Raw genomic sequence first — 17,918 nt, forward strand, 5'->3', positions numbered from 1 at the left:
AGAGCGTCCATTCTTTATGTTGTAAATAGGCACCCACAAAACTTTTATGTTTCCACGTGCAACAGAAGACGTTTTGATTCCATTAACGTTTATACATACACAACAGCTCGGGGCTTACGAACCAATTTTTAATTATTCGAATGAAATTCGATTTCTACTAGTGAGACAAATGGTGAAGCTTAATTAATGAAGGGCATGGTTATTCTATATTGACAACGTATAAACAAGTGGTACAGATCTCGAGGTCTGCTTGAGTTTGTTATCAAAATTTCGTAAACAATTCAGTATGATGACGACGTTGGCTTTTCAAGCAGACTTCATTTCACTAACACATTAGTTTTGAGTCATCCTCACCTATTTCTACATCATTGATCAAATATTGCTATACTGATTATTCAGAAATGTTATACAACTGAAGAAGATTTTGATAAAAAAACGCATTTTATATAATGTTAATTTTTTTTATTGCTCACTCACGAATGCAATTAAATTTCCTGTCGTGACATTACTTGGTTCACCGTTAACGGGGTTATATCACTACTTAATAGTTTAGATTTACAACCAATGTCAACACATTGCATGTGAACGGTTTGTATAGGTGTAAACTGCAGGAAGCCATTTTTGGAAAACTGACATTGCTTAAGGGCGCTATTTTCCGGCGTTAATTCCAGATACACGAAAACTGCTGGGCAATCGATTGTCACTTCTAGGCTAATACGTACAATGTTGGACACTTTGTTACAGTTAACACTAACAATATTCAATCTTAGGGACACATTCGAAATACTATCGGCGTTTCTGATTTTATCAAGAAAAACAAAGTTTTCCGCAATTTTCTTTTTGGAACGGTAAAGATCAATACGCAGTAAGTGATCCTTTGCTAATCGATTGTTCTGCCTTAAGCGATCATAAATATCGAATGTGTCTACTTTGACTACAGTATTTTCCGGAACTACAATTGAATCGTAGGCTATGAGATCAACTGGTACAAATTTGTCCCATCGATGAACCTTGACTTCGATAGACCAATGCTCGCTAGGTCCCAATGTGTCACGAATTAGGTAAAGCTCTAATTTTTTAAGTGCATTTATATACGCTACCACGTGGTTTTGAGCAAACACCTCACTCAACCAGTAGTGCAAAATTTTGAACTTGCCACCATACTCTATACTGGACCACGACGGAGATATCCAAACATCGTTTAGTTGCCAGTAAAGTGCACCCATTGTGCCTTGTTCGACTCGTTTCGAACGATACACCTCAGTTTCAGTTTTAACAATCATTGCCTGTGACACCTGACTAAGGTAGATAACGTCGCGCCAATAGCTTGAAGAATTAACTGACGGCATTGGTAGATTTTTCTCGATCATTTGAAGGATGGGTACGTTTCCCAGAGGACTGTGTTGTCGATGTTTTATCAAGTCCGATAGCTGCGGAATGCTGAGATCGCGCACTGGCCAGCTAGTAAATGCCGGGAAGGACTGGAAACCGTATTCAGAAATGAATCGTCCTCCTCTGTAGATGATTGGATTCCACCCATCCATCACGTAATTGTAGTAGTGTACTAAAGGGAAAAGTAAAATACAAAGGAAAGAACATCATACGGAAAAACTTTACTGTATAAAACTTACCATCTCCATATCGTGGATCTTGAGGGTTCTGGGCAATGTAATCTTCTTTCACGGATAAAATTCCATTTGAAGGTGACGATATTACTATCGGTCTCCATTTGTCTACTTTGGAAATCTCCGCTTGGATCAATTCCACGTACAATTTTTTGTAGTCTTGTATGTATGCTTCTTCGTTCGGATTCGTATTATACCAATTTTGTCTCAATGCTACTTCGTTTTCGTTGTTGGTTGCCCAAATAGCTACACTAGGATGATGTTGAATTCGCCTAACATTTTGGTTTACTTCTATTGCCACATTTGCTAGAAACTCTTCGTTTGCAGGATACATTGAACAAGCGAACATTAAGTCGTGCCATAGCAGAATTCCCAGTTCATCGGCCAGTTGGTAGAAATAATCGCTTTCGTATACTCCCCCACCCCAAACTCGGAGCATATTCATATTCGCATCGTGAGCAGCATACAGTAAGAATTTAACTGTTAATAGAAAGAATTTTGACAATTAACCTTGTTAGAACACACTCAAAACTTTAAAGATATACCATAATTTTCATCATATGAACTCTCCGGAAGTACGGATGATGGTATCCAGTTCGATCCTTTCATAAATATGGGTATACCATTTATTACAAAGTAAAACATCAATCCGTCAGTAGTTTCTTCCTGGCTTAGTTTGATATTGCGGAAACCTATCCGAATCACTTTCTCGGCAATCAGTGTTTCACGATCGTGAACTTTAATACTGTTGACTAAATTGTCTTCCCATTTGACGTACAAGTTGTAGAGCTTCTGTGTACCGTAACCATTCGGCCACCAAAGTTTGACAAATTCTTTAGGAATTGTCAAAATATTCTCTATCAATAGTTCTCCCGAATCGCTACTGGTTCTATTAACTGAAACTATTTGTTCTTCTAGATTTAGCTCCACTTCACTGTAAGTAGATGAGAATGAAAACGTAAGTCAATATGCTACTTCGCTTGCCAAACACAACTTACAATATTTTGAAAGTTAACGTCCCAATGACATTTTTACGTGTGGTGCCCGTTTCCAAATAAACTCCCACCAGAGCCTTCCAGTGCGTTTCCTCGTCAGTCAAAGAGAATGTTATATCTCTGATTTTAATGGAATTGTAAAATTCAAGTCGCACGGGCTTCCATATTCCCATCGATGGTGCCGCCAGTCCCCAATCCCAGGCGAAGCTAGCTTGCATTTTCCTGATCAAATTGACATGACATTCTCCATTGTACACCGGTGGTGGACATTCGGGAACTATTTTCCGACGTTGATAGCTCGTTGACAGAGATTTTGCTTCTGTTATTGGCGATCGAATTGTTATGGCAAGACGCGAGAAATTTTTGCTCTATAATAACATGGATGAGATTAAGATATCGCAATTTAGGATCATTGTTAATAGTGTCACCTTACCTACCTCGTTCCTAAGTTTTTGTTTCACGTTAAACCGATAACGGACAAACATGTTTTCAGTTTCACCTATGAGTTCACCGTTTAGAAAAACTTCAGCAAACGTATCAACACCATGCAATGTTAGTATAACATTCGTATAATTCAGTTCCTCCTGGTTACACGGTATATCAAGCGAGAAAGTCCAGTTATCCCTAGCGATCCATTTCGTTGTTATGTCGTTTTTCAGATCTAGAATCGATTCAATGATCAGCCCCTGTTCCAGAGCAGTATACACCCCGGAAGGCAATGTTAAATTATCCAGTTTAAGCGCTGGAAATAAAGAATAGTAATAAAATTTTAACAAGTAATGATGGCAAAGATAACTTACTTCCATTTTCGTTTTCCAGACGCCAAAACTGGCTAAGATCTCTTTCACCGGATTTTTTGGACGTAACATTCTGATTAAGCATAATCGTAATGAACAGTAGTATAACGAAGAGAAGAAATTTCAGTGTGTCCAACATGTTTCGTTACTGAGCTTGGTGAGTAGAATTGATACATTTGCTGAAGGGAAAAACGTTTGAATTGATATTTTTTCGAGACTGCGAAAGGCGGAAACGACTGATAACGCGAAATCGCAGTTTCGCTATGTGCTCTGAACTTGGTATCGAAGTCAATAACGTAGACCGCATGATGGATATATCTATGTCGCAACCCGATTAGAAGTTCGAGGTATATCTTTCCCGGATAGTAGTGATTTGCATACCAATAACAAATTTTAAAACAAATTATTAAAACCAAATATTTCAGTGGTAACTATTAACATTAGTTAGTTTAAACTTAAAGCCTGCATGACAAAATAGCAACAAAATATAAAATTCTGTCACAAAATATTTATAAAAGATGAGTTTTTCGGTTATTTGATATTCTAGCATTCGAATAGAATAAGTTTTTATCTTATTTGATTCTGATGCAGTTCATTCAATAGTATTTTATTTAATAACTACTGGACCAACAGAACTCAATGAAATTGGAATAACTGATCTATAACGAAGTAAAATATAATAACTAATTTTGATGCTAAACAGATATTGTAAATATGATTTCATGATTTTTAGATGAAATATCACGAAAATATCAAGTATCGCTATGACAGCATAGAAACTTCAAGACAAGATATGATGGTAGAATTTGGTATTATTTTGAACTTTGTTTGTTATTAAAATTGACCCGGGTTACGGAACAGATAGTTGAAAAATTGTTACAGATCGTCAAAAAGTGACTACCAGGAGCAACCACAAACATTAAAATTTGGTTTCAAATCAATGACCCTGTTCTCCTTTTTTTATTTTCAGTGTTACACTTATAATTTCAGTTGTTTTAGTGCACGTGATAAAGTCGAAAAAAGTACTGTTACTCTCATCACGACACATTTGTTTTTATTTAAACTTGTCAAAATCTTATGTCAACTGGCCCGTCGGAATATGATTTAACATTTTGCAAGCCATTGAGAAAAAGGGATATTATTTGGCTCGAGTGGAGTCAGTTAGATGACACTGAATTTCTAACATTCATGAGCATTTCCAGAAATAAATAGCAGATAAACTGGCAGGATCGACTTTCTCCCAATCGGATGAATCAATGTACACATCTTCAGTATGGCAATCTCTTCTTCCTGATAAAGGAACCTTTTCAACTTAATATTAATTTTTAGAATGTCAAAATTTAAAACCGTAACTAACCACTTCAAACATCGTTTTCCGTCATCTACTCATCAATCCTTTTCCGAAAATATCCACATTGTAAGGATGTTTAGGGAATATCGATAAACCGGAAGACGTCATCTTGGATTTCCGAACCATTTCAAACATCGTTTTTCGTCAACTACTCATCAATCCCGTTCCGAAAATACCCACATTGTAAAGGTTTTTAAGGAATATCGACAAACCGGAAGTCGCCATCTTGGATTTCAGAACTACTTCAAACATCATTTTCCGTCATCTGCGCATCAATCCTTCTTCGAAAATACCCACATTGTAAGGGTTTTTTAGGAATATCGACAAACCGGAAGTCGCCATCTTGGATTTCCGAACCACTCCAAACATCGTTTTCCGCCATCTACTCATCAATTCCGTTCCGAAAATACCCATATTGTAAGGGTTTTTAAGGAATATAGTCAAACCGGAAGTCGCCATTTTGGATTTCCGAACCACTTCAAACATCGTTTTCCGTCATCTACTCATCAATCCCGTTCCGAAAATACCCATATTGTAAGGGTTTTTAAGCAATATAGATAAACCGGAAGTCGCCATCTTGGATTTCCGAACCACTTCAAACATCGTTTTCCGTCATCTACTCATCAATCCCGTTCCGAAAATACCCATATTGTAGTAATTTCCATGGAACCGGAAATTGTTTTCATTGAATGCAAAAACCTCTTTTTACGAAGTTGGTTCGTAAAAAAAGTTTACGTTATTTGGGATTTGGTTCGTAAAAAAAGATTACGTTATTTGGGATTTGGTTCGTAAAAAGAGTTACGTAAAAAGAGGTAACGTAAAAAAAGTGTTCGTAAACGGAGATTTGGGTGTAGTGTTTTGTGTAGGAGCGTCTAAAGGAGCAAGAGAACGAATGTATTTCTGTGATGTTTGAATCCATTTAATGCAAGTATTGCAGTCAGGCGGTGAGCTCGGAAAACGAAGAAGCCATTAGTTATATGAGGAATCTGGCCCGTACACAAGATTTACCATTGGGGGATTTTCATGGAATTTTGAATTATAAAAAGGGAACGACAAATGTTGATTTGATGTTTAAAATAAGGTCATTTCAAATTTGATGTTTAAAATAAGGTCATCAAATTGAGTTAAATGGTAAATCCTAGAATTACTTGCTTTACTAGTGGGATGTTTTTTTTATAGGTAATTCTGTTCCATAGGTTTTCGAAATTTAACCAATCTGTTCCTTTTTAGGCTCTCGATGAGCCGGCTGTGGGCCTGTGAGGAATCGATGTTGTGAGACCAGTTTTGAACGTGTGCATTTTAGTGCTATCGCATTTATATGATGATTTGACATTTTCAACTCCCATGGCCATATAACTGCGGAACCGGAAAATTGATTCCAGATAAAAGTCAATATCAGTCTGAAGGTCTGTAGAGCTTTCTATTTAAATCTAAGCTTGTGAAAATCAAGTCTGCTATCTCTGAGATATCAATGTAAGTCCCATTCCGAAGTTTTTTTTATCTACTACTGTGTATTCTAGAGTGTATTTGCTCCTTAAGTAACAAGCTCGGTGAACTTGAAGAATTCTATGGTGTTTGTCCCTCTACACATTTTCAATATATTTTGTAATTCCAGAACCGGAAGTAGGATCTAGACAGAATAAAAATTTTTTAGAGGTCGTTGGAGGTTTTAATCCACCTAGTGGTGTAATTATGCATTTGTAATGTTTTTAAAATTTTATCTGAAAGAAAGCCAGAAAGAGAAAGTGCGCGAGCATGCCATAGTTGGTCAAGATTCTGCAGATAAGAAACATATTATGGCGCTGGAGCTTGCACATTCTTATTAAGGACCTAAAAGACGAACACAAGCGCACTTCACATACATGTTTGGCTGAAGTAAGTTTGTATAGTCATAAACTAATATGACTTACAGATTTAGAAGATGTTTACGTTCGGAGTAAGGAGGGAGCTATTTCAGACCAACTCTCAAAAATCTATCGCTTTTCTTGTGGGTTGTTGTACTCTATAAATGGACATTTAAAATTTTCAGACATATGAGACAGAAATGACATGACAGTAAACGTTAAGAACTGTTATATAATAACCTGATCTTGGATATAGTCACCGAATTTATTTAAATATTTATTAATGATTCTGACCATGTTTATTGTTTCAAGAAACATCACATTGCACTGGTACGCAGTATTCCTGAATATGGAGTTACAATTTGGGCTCATGTTCACATCGGCCTTGGCTGAATTGTCTTAAATTGCCATGTTACGAGAATCGTTGTGTCTACACCGACCTACCGACTCTGCAAAAAAATTGTGTATTTGTTCAACTTCAATAGAAGTCAATGAAGAAACATAAACGTGTATAACTGTGTGAGACTCAAAATTGTGTATTTTTTTAACTTTGAATCCACTCTATCCATTCTGTCATTTGTGATAATCGGCCTAGTTATCTCAAGTAAATCTACAAGTGCGTTTTGTTTTGCAATTTTGGCCGCTACGCTAATTTTTATAAAAACCAACTAACAAAACCTGAAATCAAAACAGGATTGATTCGAGTGAACAAAAGTTTTCTGTTTTTCTTGCATCGTTAATACTCAATACTCTGGATCTCGTAGGATCTCGATGAAATTAAATGTCATACGAGCTAATAACACCTTTCAAGCAATATCTGAGAAATCGGTGTGAGTTCCATTCCGACGCTTTTGATCGGTTTTCCCGGTACTTTCGGAACTGATAAAGTTAACTGCCCCCTCTCGAAACGAAATCCTAGATACGGGCCTGATCGTTTGGGTAGGTTGAACGAATTTTGTGGGGTCTGTTAGCCTAGTTATAAAATTAGCGCTTTGACATTCGTGAAATACTCATTTTTTTTAAAAATAATTTGAACTTGTTCTAATATTGATGATTATAAGGAGAATATACCAGAGAAATAAGTGATAAGAATAATTTAAAATTAACAAATAGAAATAAGAGATTAGAAACATTTTAAGTTGGAAATTATTGATCAAATATCTCATGAGTTGAATGCTATCAAAGCAAATTAGTTCCTGAAAGGATTAGAGTCTATTCGCACTATGCCGGGATGGCCGATCCGGGACGGGCGAATAGACTTTTATTCATAGATTGACTCAACCCCGACCAAAACTAGTCCATTAGTATGGAATCTGCTGTAGATGTAGACCTCCCTGAAGACGACAGACCTATTCTAAGTACGAACCGATTTAAAGAAGCGTCAAGGTTTTAAACGCTGCATTGGAGCAGGAGAAAAATGGAAACAAACATAAGCGTATACAAATACTGTCGAAGCTACATCAAAGAAATTAAAAAGAATAAAAATTAAGGAGTGGAATTTGTTTTACGTACCTACATATTACAAATGGTGTACGCCAACCGAAAGCAATACTCGGCTAACCAGCCCCGACCTCCCCTTCATCTGAAACTGGATTCCGAAACGGGAAAGCAGAAATAAGTTTCTATATACATCAATCACCATTTTAAATTAAGGTTTGAAATTTTTACCACTCATTGTAAAAATGTTACAATACTAGAACTTGCTGTCAGATCCGTATACAAATTAACAGTCACATATAGGACTAGAAGATCTTCTAATTAAATTTAAGTTTAAGATCACCAATCTTAAGCAATCTGTGAAATGGAGGCAGTTCCGTTTTGGAAAACTTGAACACTTTTTCTGGAAATTCTCGAATAGGGATCTGGGGACCGAGATAGCTAAATCGGATCGTTTTGTTATCATTAACAAACTACAAATTGGAACAGACTTTGACACAGCTTCACCCAAAATACCAGAACCGAAAGTCGGATAGAGGTTTGACAACCACCTATGGAACTAGAGAGACCTCTCGGCCCTTACTACCGTTTTCACTTCCACCTTCACTTCATTCACATATCATTTCACTCGATTTAACTTATTATCAGTATTACACACGGTGTAGTGATCACTGTTGTGGAAAGTGATTTTTCCCAAAAAAACGTTGGTGATGTTATAATGTTCATAATATTATTACACTCATCCAAGTTATTACTTTTTTCTCTTAGCCAACTTCCGTAATAAAGGTCGGCATTCACTTCACTTGCTTTTCACTATGTAATAATTCCGGCAAAAGCGACTTTCATTTGAGCTTAAGTTGGTGAAAATGTATGAGTAACAGTGTTGGGAAAAAATCTAAATTTCGAAAATCGTGACTTGAATATTGTACTCAGTAGTAACAGGAGCGCAGGTTATCGCTTCGCCACTTTAAATGCGCTAGGAGCAGACGCAGCGCTTGAGTGTTTCAGTCATGGTGATAATGCTGCGCTCCTGTTACTTCTATGAATCAAATTCAATTTATGTAAATAGTTGTTTTATTGGGATTAATCTAACTAGTGCAGTGTAATCAGCCAGATGGAATTCAAACAGTCTTCTGTCGCTATAATCACTGTTTGGAGTGTGGAAAAAAATATTGTTGTTCATATTAACCACCCCACGTGCATCGAGAATTTTGCAGTCATTATTGAAGAATCCAACCAACTCTTTTGCGATCTGCCCGAGTGGCGAGCTTTGAACTAAGCGATGGTGATAATTTTCAAATTTTGCTTGAAGATTCGAACAAAATGCAGAGTTTTTATTTTTTTTTCGTATGAATCGAATACTAATATACAAAAACGTATGAAAATTTGGTAATGATTAATGATTCAGTAACTTTCCGTGGTATGTTTGATTGATATTTATGGAGAAATCGTAACATAAAATACCAAATTAGAAGTAGTAAGGTTAGGTACTGTTTTCATATTCTTTGTTTTTTTGGGTTGGATTTTGAGATTAATTGATAAATTATGATCAAAAGTTTTATGACTAGTCTATTTACTCATGTTTTATCATCTGAATCAAATCTGTATGTGAACTGAAAATTTCAAATTTCATCCGAGATTGTCAAGAGTATAGGGCAATTTGAAATCATATGTTTGATGACAACACGTGAATAATCGTTTTTCTTACCCATATTTGTAAGGTTTTGCCTTCTGCATTCTTTCAAACTCAAGTAAATTGAAAAATTCATCAAAAATTTTCCCAAATACAAGGGATATGTCAAAACAATCACCATAACGCTATCTCGTGGTGACCACGCTGATTGGATTGTAAAATTTCTCAGTTGCAATTCAGTTGCGAATTTATTCAGTAGAGATTTTATTATTGCTGAAAACATAATAACTAAATTTTGCACGAACTGAAGCGTAAAGGAAATTCAGCATCGAAATATCATCGAAGACCCTTTTTCCTTTCAATTATCTCTTTAGCGATATTTCTGTGAGTGAAAATTCATCATTAAGTATCGTTGACACAAAAAAACACTTCTGAACTTCGAGGTTTTGAGTTTTCCGGATGTTTGTTTCATGATTGAGTATCTCGGAAGTGATTTTTTCAGTCACTGAGTCTGGTTATAAAATCTCTTGTATTGTTTTTCTCACGAGTGATATTGAAATGAACTTTTTCTGATCATGATTTTCCCAACACTGGTGAGTGAGTGACATTTTAGAGTTTTGAATCACTATTGCTGGTATTTCCGGAACTCGCGGATCGGTATAACTGAATTGAGTTTTTGGACCATCAACCTATTCTACAAACCCAGAAAATTTATTAACCGATTTCAAGAAATCCACTTCTCGTCGCAACACCTTATAACAAAAATCTCTATAAATTGCAATTTTTACATTAATGACTTTATAATCGAAATTAAATGCCAGTAATAAGTTCTATCATTTAAATCCTGTAATTCCAGAACCGGAAGTCGGGTTAAGCCATAAAAACTGTCATTAGAATCTAAGTTTGTTTAAATCGTTTCAGTCATCTGGAAGGAGTGCATCTTTTTGAAACATTTCGCACATATCATCGTGCCCAGCCCACCTCCGACAAGCACATAAATTTTGCCATCTCGACTGACTGGCTGGGTCGAATGATATGACTCTCGTCCTTTCGGGTTTCAGTTCAAAAGTTGATTTTCACAGTGATTGCATAGCCTTTCTATATGACAAAGACAAAACTAGTTTTGACAACAGATTGTTCTCATTCAGTAAAAACCATTCAAGCGAAGAGGTTGTGTTTCGATTGTACTGGCTCGTGAGTTAACGGCTGCTACCGAGACAATTCTAAGCTTCAGGTAGTTAAACTGCCCATAGCAAACGCAATATTCGGGGCGTTTCCCGACTGGAAAGCTAGCAACGAAGGCCATCCCGTTCATACGCACAGAGGTGTAGAGACACAGAGGTGCGAGAGCATAGAAGTGACGAGTCACAGAGGTGCCATCGCATAAAGGTGCGAAGACGAAGGGGTGCAAAGGCACAGAGGTGCTAAAGCAACCCAGTGCTGATCTACCAGGTACCAGAATTTGTACGCTGCGTAGGATCAAAAGAGACGGCATATATCGCGAGGTGCTACACTGCAAGCATCGCATTTGATCGCCACCAAGAGCAAAAGCACTGTACCTGGGGTCAGGTACAGCAAGTGCAGTGGTGTTCACAACGACGGCAGAGCAACTGAGATAGCAGTAAACGACAGAAGACTGCCAATTGGAAACAGCAAAAGACTGCCAATTGGAAATCGTTGGAAGAGCTTCACGTCGTTCTTCACGATAAAGGAACAGAGACATCAGCTACAAGGTAGATTTAATTTAATTTATTTTTTATTTCTTATATCTGAAATTTTACTAAACATAAGTTTTTATTTTGGTATTATTAATTTACAAAAAAAATTTAATGTAATGGATGATCTCATGGAAGATCATCCGAATCCGATTCCGGATACTAGTAAAAGTTTAAATACTCCGAGGGCTAAACATTATCCACAGGGTACCACTGGGCCATGGATAGTCTATCTTCGAAAAAAAGAAAAGATTTTAAACTTGATGCAAATTACAAAGGATTTGACATCACATTTCTCTGAAGTTAAAGAAATCTGTAAGGTTAATAGAGATAAAATTCGAGTTGTAGTTAACGACTTGAAACAGGCAAACGATATTGTAACCTGTAAATTATTTGCTATTGAATATCGAGTTTACATTCCATCGAAGGAGGTAGAAATTGACGGTGTTGTGACTGAAGCAAGTCTGACAGCAGATGATTTACTTAAAAATGGAGTTGGCCGTTTTAAAAACTCCATGCTTGAGGGAGTTAAGATACTCGAGTGCAAACAATTGTACTCAGCATCTATTGTCGATGGAAAAAAGTCTTATCGTCCCTCAGATTCGTTTCGCGTAACATTTGCCGGATCTGCATTGCCTAGCCATGTCTATATCGATAAAATTCGTCTTCCTGTTCGGCTTTTCGTACCGCATGTTATGAATTGCACGAACTGTAAAAAATTCGGACATACAGCTACTTACTGTAGTAATAAGTCCAAATGTATCAAATGTCAAGGGCCTCATAAGGATAATCTTTGCGATAAAGATGTTGAAAAATGTGTTTATTGTGGGGAAAGCCCTCATGATGATCTTTCAGTGTGCGCTGCATTTAAGCTGCGTAAAGACAAAATGAAGCTTTCTTTAAAAGCACGGTCTAAGCGCACATATGCAGAAATGCTCAAAACGGTCATACATGTCTCCCCTTTGGAAACCGAAAACGGTTTTTCAAATCTTGCGGAGCCAGAGGAATCTGACTCTGACGGAAATAGTGAAGATACCTCGTTTGTCACTCCTCAAGGGTCTGTTAAGAGGAGATTAACAAACCACAAAATACCAAAAAAGACACCTAAAATTATACCTTCAAAAAAAGATCCCCGTGTTAAAGCTAAAAAGCCAAATTTAAAACCAAAAACTGTGCCTCCTGGTTTGTCAAATTCACAAACCAATCCAGGAACTAGCTCAAGAAAAGACAATAATCCAGTGGGCTCCATTTCACATTCACCAACAGGATTACTGAAATTTTCGGAAATTGTAGAATGGATTTTCGCTGCATTCAATATTTCTGAACCTCTAAAGACCATCATAACAGCATTCCTTCCAATAGCTAGAACTTTTTTGAAACAGTTATCAGCTCAATGGCCAGCTCTTTCAGGTTTTGTATCATTTGATGGATAATTTATCATCCGCCGCAAATGATTCAATCACTGTCCTGCAGTGGAATTGTCGAAGCATCATGCCAAAACTTGATTCATTTAAAGTTTTGTTGCATAGTCAAAAATGTGATGTATTTGCTTTGTGCGAAACATGGCTTACATCAAACATAGCCTTAAATTTTAATGACTTTAACATTATACGTCTCGACAGAGACTCCCCGTATGGTGGAGTGCTTTTAGGAATTAAGAAATGTTATTCCTTTTATAGATTAAACATTCCTTCGACTTCTAGTATAGAAGTTGTTGCTTGTCAAATAAACATTAAAGGAAAGGACATTTGCATTGCTTCGGTATATATTCCTCCAAGAGCTCAAGTTGGACAACGACAGCTTAATGAAATTGTCGAAGCCCTTCCTGCTCCACGTTTGATTTTAGGAGATTTCAATTCGCACGGAATGATGTGGGGTTCCGTTTACAATGATAGCAGATCATCTCTAATATATAATATTTGCGACAATTTTAGCATGACGGTACTAAATATGGGTAGCATGACACGGATCCCAAGACCTCCTGCACGTCCAAGTGCATTAGATTTATCTCTTTGTTCGACTTCAATTCGACTAGATTGCACCTGGAAAGTATTTCCTGATTTACATGGTAGCGATCATTTACCAATCATCATCTCAATTAGCAGTAACAAAGGCATTGCTAATTCAGTTAATATTCCATATGATTTGACAAAAAATATTGACTGGATTAAATACCAAAGTAATATTTCAAGTGTCTTAACTTCAATGGAAGAGCTTCCCCCACTTGAAGAATATGACTTCCTCGTTTGTTCGATTCTGGAGGCCGCAGAACAAGCCCAAACCAAACGATTTCTTGGTCCATCGTCTAACAGAAGACCTCCAAATCCTTGGTGGGACAAAGAGTGCTCAGATGCTAAACACGCGAAACAAAATGCTTTCAAGACGTTTTTAAAACGAGGAGGAGGAACTCCTCAGAATTTTGAAAAATTCTTGGTTTTAGAAACCAAGTACAAGAACATACTTCGGGTTAAGAAATGCAGCTATTGGAGACATTTTGTGGAAGGTTTGTCAAGAGAAACCTCAATGAGCACTCTTTGGAATACGGCCAGACGAATGAGGAATCGTAACGTAGGAAATGAGAGTGAGGAGTACTCGAATCGATGGATATTTGATTTTGCGAGGAAAGTTTGTCCAGATTCCGTTCCTACGCATAGCATTGTTAGGGAGTCTTCTTCAAATGATGATTCCATTGATAGCCCCTTTTCAATGATGGAATTTTCCATAGCACTCATGTCTTGTAACAATAACGCTCCTGGATTGGACAGAATTAAATTCAACTTGGTGAAGAATCTGCCCGACCTCGCAAAAAGACGTTTGTTGGAATTGTTCAACAAGTTTCTTGAGCAAAATATTGTTCCACCTGACTGGAGACAAGTGAAAGTTATCGCCATTCAAAAGCCGGGGAAACCAGCTTCCAATCACAACTCATATAGACCCATCGCGATGTTGTCCTGCATCAGAAAATTGTTCGAAAAAATTATTCTACGACGTCTCGACACTTGGGTCGAGACGAACGGTTTGTTGTCAGATACTCAGTTTGGCTTCCGTAGAAATAAAGGGACGAATGATTGCCTTGCATTACTTTCGTCTGACATCCAAATTGCCTTCGCTCAAAAGCAACAAATGGCATCTGTATTTTTAGACATTAAAGGAGCATTTGATTCAGTTTCCATTGATGTTCTTTCAGACAAGCTCCACCAACATGGACTCCCAGCGGTTATAAATAATTATTTGCACAACCTTTTGTCAGAGAAACGCATGCATTTTTCACATGGCGATTTGGCAACAATCAGAATTAGCTACATGGGTCTCCCGCAAGGCTCATGCCTCAGTCCGCTCCTCTATAATTTTTACGTGAATGACATTGACAGCTGTCTAGTAACCCCATGTACACTAAGACAATTGGCAGATGATGGCGTGGTTTCAGTTACTGGATCCAAAGCTATTGATCTGCAAAAACCATTGCAAGATACCTTAGATAAATTGTCCGTTTGGGCTGTTCATCTTGGTATCGAATTCTCTGCGGAGAAAACAGAGCTGGTCGTCTTTTCAAAAAAGCATGATCCCGCGCAACTTCAGCTTCATATGATGGGAAGAATAATCGAACAGGTTTTGACTTTCAAATACCTCGGGGTGTGGTTTGATTCCAAATGCACGTGGGGAGGACACATTAGGTATCTGATAACGAAATGCCAACAAAGAGTAAATTTTCTTCGAACAATAACAGGGTCTTGGTGGGGTGCTCATCCGCAAGATCTAATAAAATTGTATCAGACAACGATACTTTCAGTGATGGAATATGGATGCGTTTGTTTTCGTTCCGCTGCAAATTCTCATATTATCAAACTTGAGCGAATTCAGTACCGTTGTTTGCGAATTGCTTTAGGCTGCATGCATTCGACACATACAATGAGTCTTGAAGTTCTGGCGGGAGTTCTTCCATTAAAAGATCGATTTTGGGAGCTTTCATCACGCCTGCTAATAAGATGTGATGTGCTGAATCCCATGGTAATTAATAATTTCGAACGACTAGTCGAGCTTCGATCTCAAACAAAATTCATGACAGTATATTTTAACCATATGTCACAGGAAATCAACCCTTCAAGATATATTCCTATCCGTGTCAGCCTCCTAAATGTACCTGACTCAACTTTATTTTTCGACACATCCATGCAGCGCGAAGTGCGTGGAATCCCGGACCACCTACGCTCTATGGAAATCCCAAAAATATTTTCAAGTAAGTTCAGGCATATTAACTCTGAGAAAATGTTTTACACGGACGGATCGCGAATGGAAGAAGCGACAGGGTTTGGTATGTTCAACAATAATGTTTCGGCCTCATTCAAGCTTCAAGAACCTGCATCTGTTTATATAGCAGAGTTAGCAGCAGTTCATTATAGCTTGAATGTAATCGTCACATTATCTCCAAACCATTATTTCCTCTTCACAGATAGTCTGAGTGCAATTGAAGCCATTCGCTCAAACGCTGCTGGCAAAAATGAACCGTTTTTCTTGGGTAAAATAAAACAGTGTCTGAACGACATATTGAATAATAATTATCTAATCACAATAGTTTGGGTTCCGGCTCATTGCTCCATTCCAGGCAATGAAAGAGCCGATATTTTAGCCAAACGTGGTGCTATTGAGGGTGAAATTTATGAGAGACCGATTGCTTTCAACGAATTCTATAGCGCGTCTCGCCAAAGAACACTTGCCAGCTGGCAAGCTTCTTGGGATAAAGATGATCTGGGTCGGTGGATGCACTCAATTATTCCTAAAATATCGACAAAGGCATGGTTCAGGGGACTGGATGTGAGTAGAGATTTCATTCGTGTGATGTCCAGACTCATGTCCAATCACTACACGTTAGATGCACATCTCCTTCGAATTGGACTTTCCGAGACTAATCATTGTGCTTGCGGCGAAGGTTACCGCGATATTGACCATGTTGTTTGGACATGCGTGGAGTTTCGTGATGTCAGATCTCAACTAATAAATTCCTTGCGTACCCAAGGTAGACTATCCAATGTCCCAGTTCGCGACATTCTTGCTTGTCGTGACCTTCCATACATGAAACTTCTTTATCATTTCATTAAATCCATTGGAGTTCCAATTTAAATTTTATTTTATGTTAAACTGTTTTCTCTTCCATGAGTTCAACCAATAGCCAACTATAGGATATTGAATATAAGTGGTGAACTGATACAAACAATCCTGAAATAGTTATAAGATCATGTACAAAATAAATGTATTTTATTTAATGTAATTAAAATAGCAACTCGCTTGATAAAAACAGTGTTTAGATTAACTAATGAGTACCAACATACTAATATGATATTCGAAATGTATTAGGTTTAAACTACTATGTATTGTGGATGCCACGGCGAAGAAAAACTTATGTATATTGCCTATGAAATAAACGTATTTATGAAAAAAAAAAAAAAACAGATTGTTCTGGAAGCTCTGCTTTTTCAGTGATAAAACTTTTGTAACAATTCCAATTTCAACAAAATCCATCCAACTTAAACCAACCTTTTCTTTTCGTACCAGCAAGCAGCCAAACCGGTAATAGAAACAGAGCTTATTGGCCAAAACACTAGCTGAGAAGTTATACAGAAGAACAGTAATGGAATAGTTGTTTCAAATTTTAACCAAGCAAATTCAGATAATCGACTCAAATTTTAGCTGTATTACAATCGCGGGTGGTTCCGTGTGATAAAAGTACAGTTAATTTTTCGTCGAATGCTGCATCCTAGTCGGAGCTCAATCAGAAGCTACATTTAAACTCACAAACTGTCGATCACGGTATGGTCTGATTGGATTGAGGTTCCTTACTTTGTAAGAAGTGTGAGTTGAATTTCACTCCCTTCCGTTACACACGTTCATCCTTAGAAGTTCACGGTAAGAAGCATTCTAATTAAAGCTTTTAGATTTCTTGAACCTTTTTCAGTTATCACTCCACTTATTTGCCTCACGGAGAAAGTATGCTTCCATATGTGTAAAATAGATATGCGCTGTGTTGTTTTAATTAAAGGTAATTTATATTCACAATTGTTTGATTCGTTGATTAACGCAACACCCTTGATGCTAGTTCGCGCTTGCTTGAAATATTCATCACATTATTATCACACAAGGGAAGTGTGTGCGCGCGTTATCTCATTTTCACCATTATACGGAACATTTTCATTGCCGTAAATCCAAATTGAACAATAATCAATGCATTTATTGTAATGCTCACCATTAACTGCAATAACTTTGTATTGGTGACAGATTTCAAATTCATTTAAACTTAGCAAAACATTTTATAACTTGATAACCTTTCAACTGTTTGTTTTTGCATCTACTTTTGCACGGAAAACTTAGGAGTACTGAACATGTTTACTTGTAAGTCACCACTAAGAATGTGAGTGAGCTTTGCTTCCGAATTGTCCCAGTGTCGAGTACAAACTAAAGCACCATTGACGAAAACACACAACGCACTACTTTCATTTTTTCTCTTTATCACGATGAAACTGATTCTT

General features: G+C 37.2%; 1 protein-coding gene across 4 annotated transcripts; it reads right to left on the minus strand.

Annotated features, from left to right (window-relative positions):
- Positions 1-448: 448 nt before the first annotated feature.
- Positions 449-17,918, minus strand: LOC131425408 (beta-mannosidase-like). 4 transcript variants are annotated; one of them, XM_058587287.1, is made up of 8 exons: positions 17,636-17,918; positions 8,125-8,200; positions 3,421-3,596; positions 3,049-3,362; positions 2,624-2,988; positions 2,171-2,559; positions 1,632-2,105; positions 449-1,564 (listed from the first exon to the last, which is right to left on the minus strand). In XM_058587287.1, exons 3-8 carry the CDS (start codon positions 3,554-3,556, stop codon positions 486-488), a joined length of 2,757 nt encoding a protein of 918 aa, XP_058443270.1. In that variant the 5' UTR covers positions 3,557-3,596; positions 8,125-8,200; positions 17,636-17,918; the 3' UTR covers positions 449-485. The 4 variants fall into 4 exon arrangements, with proteins under 4 accessions (XP_058443270.1, XP_058443269.1, XP_058443272.1 ...); XM_058587286.1 differs by lacking the exon at positions 8,125-8,200 and having other exon boundaries at positions 17,636-17,917; XM_058587289.1 differs by lacking the exon at positions 8,125-8,200 and having other exon boundaries at positions 3,058-3,362; positions 17,636-17,916.

Source organism: Malaya genurostris, chromosome 1 (assembly GCF_030247185.1).
Source record: "Malaya genurostris strain Urasoe2022 chromosome 1, Malgen_1.1, whole genome shotgun sequence".
Taxonomy (NCBI): Eukaryota; Metazoa; Arthropoda; class Insecta; order Diptera; family Culicidae; genus Malaya; species Malaya genurostris.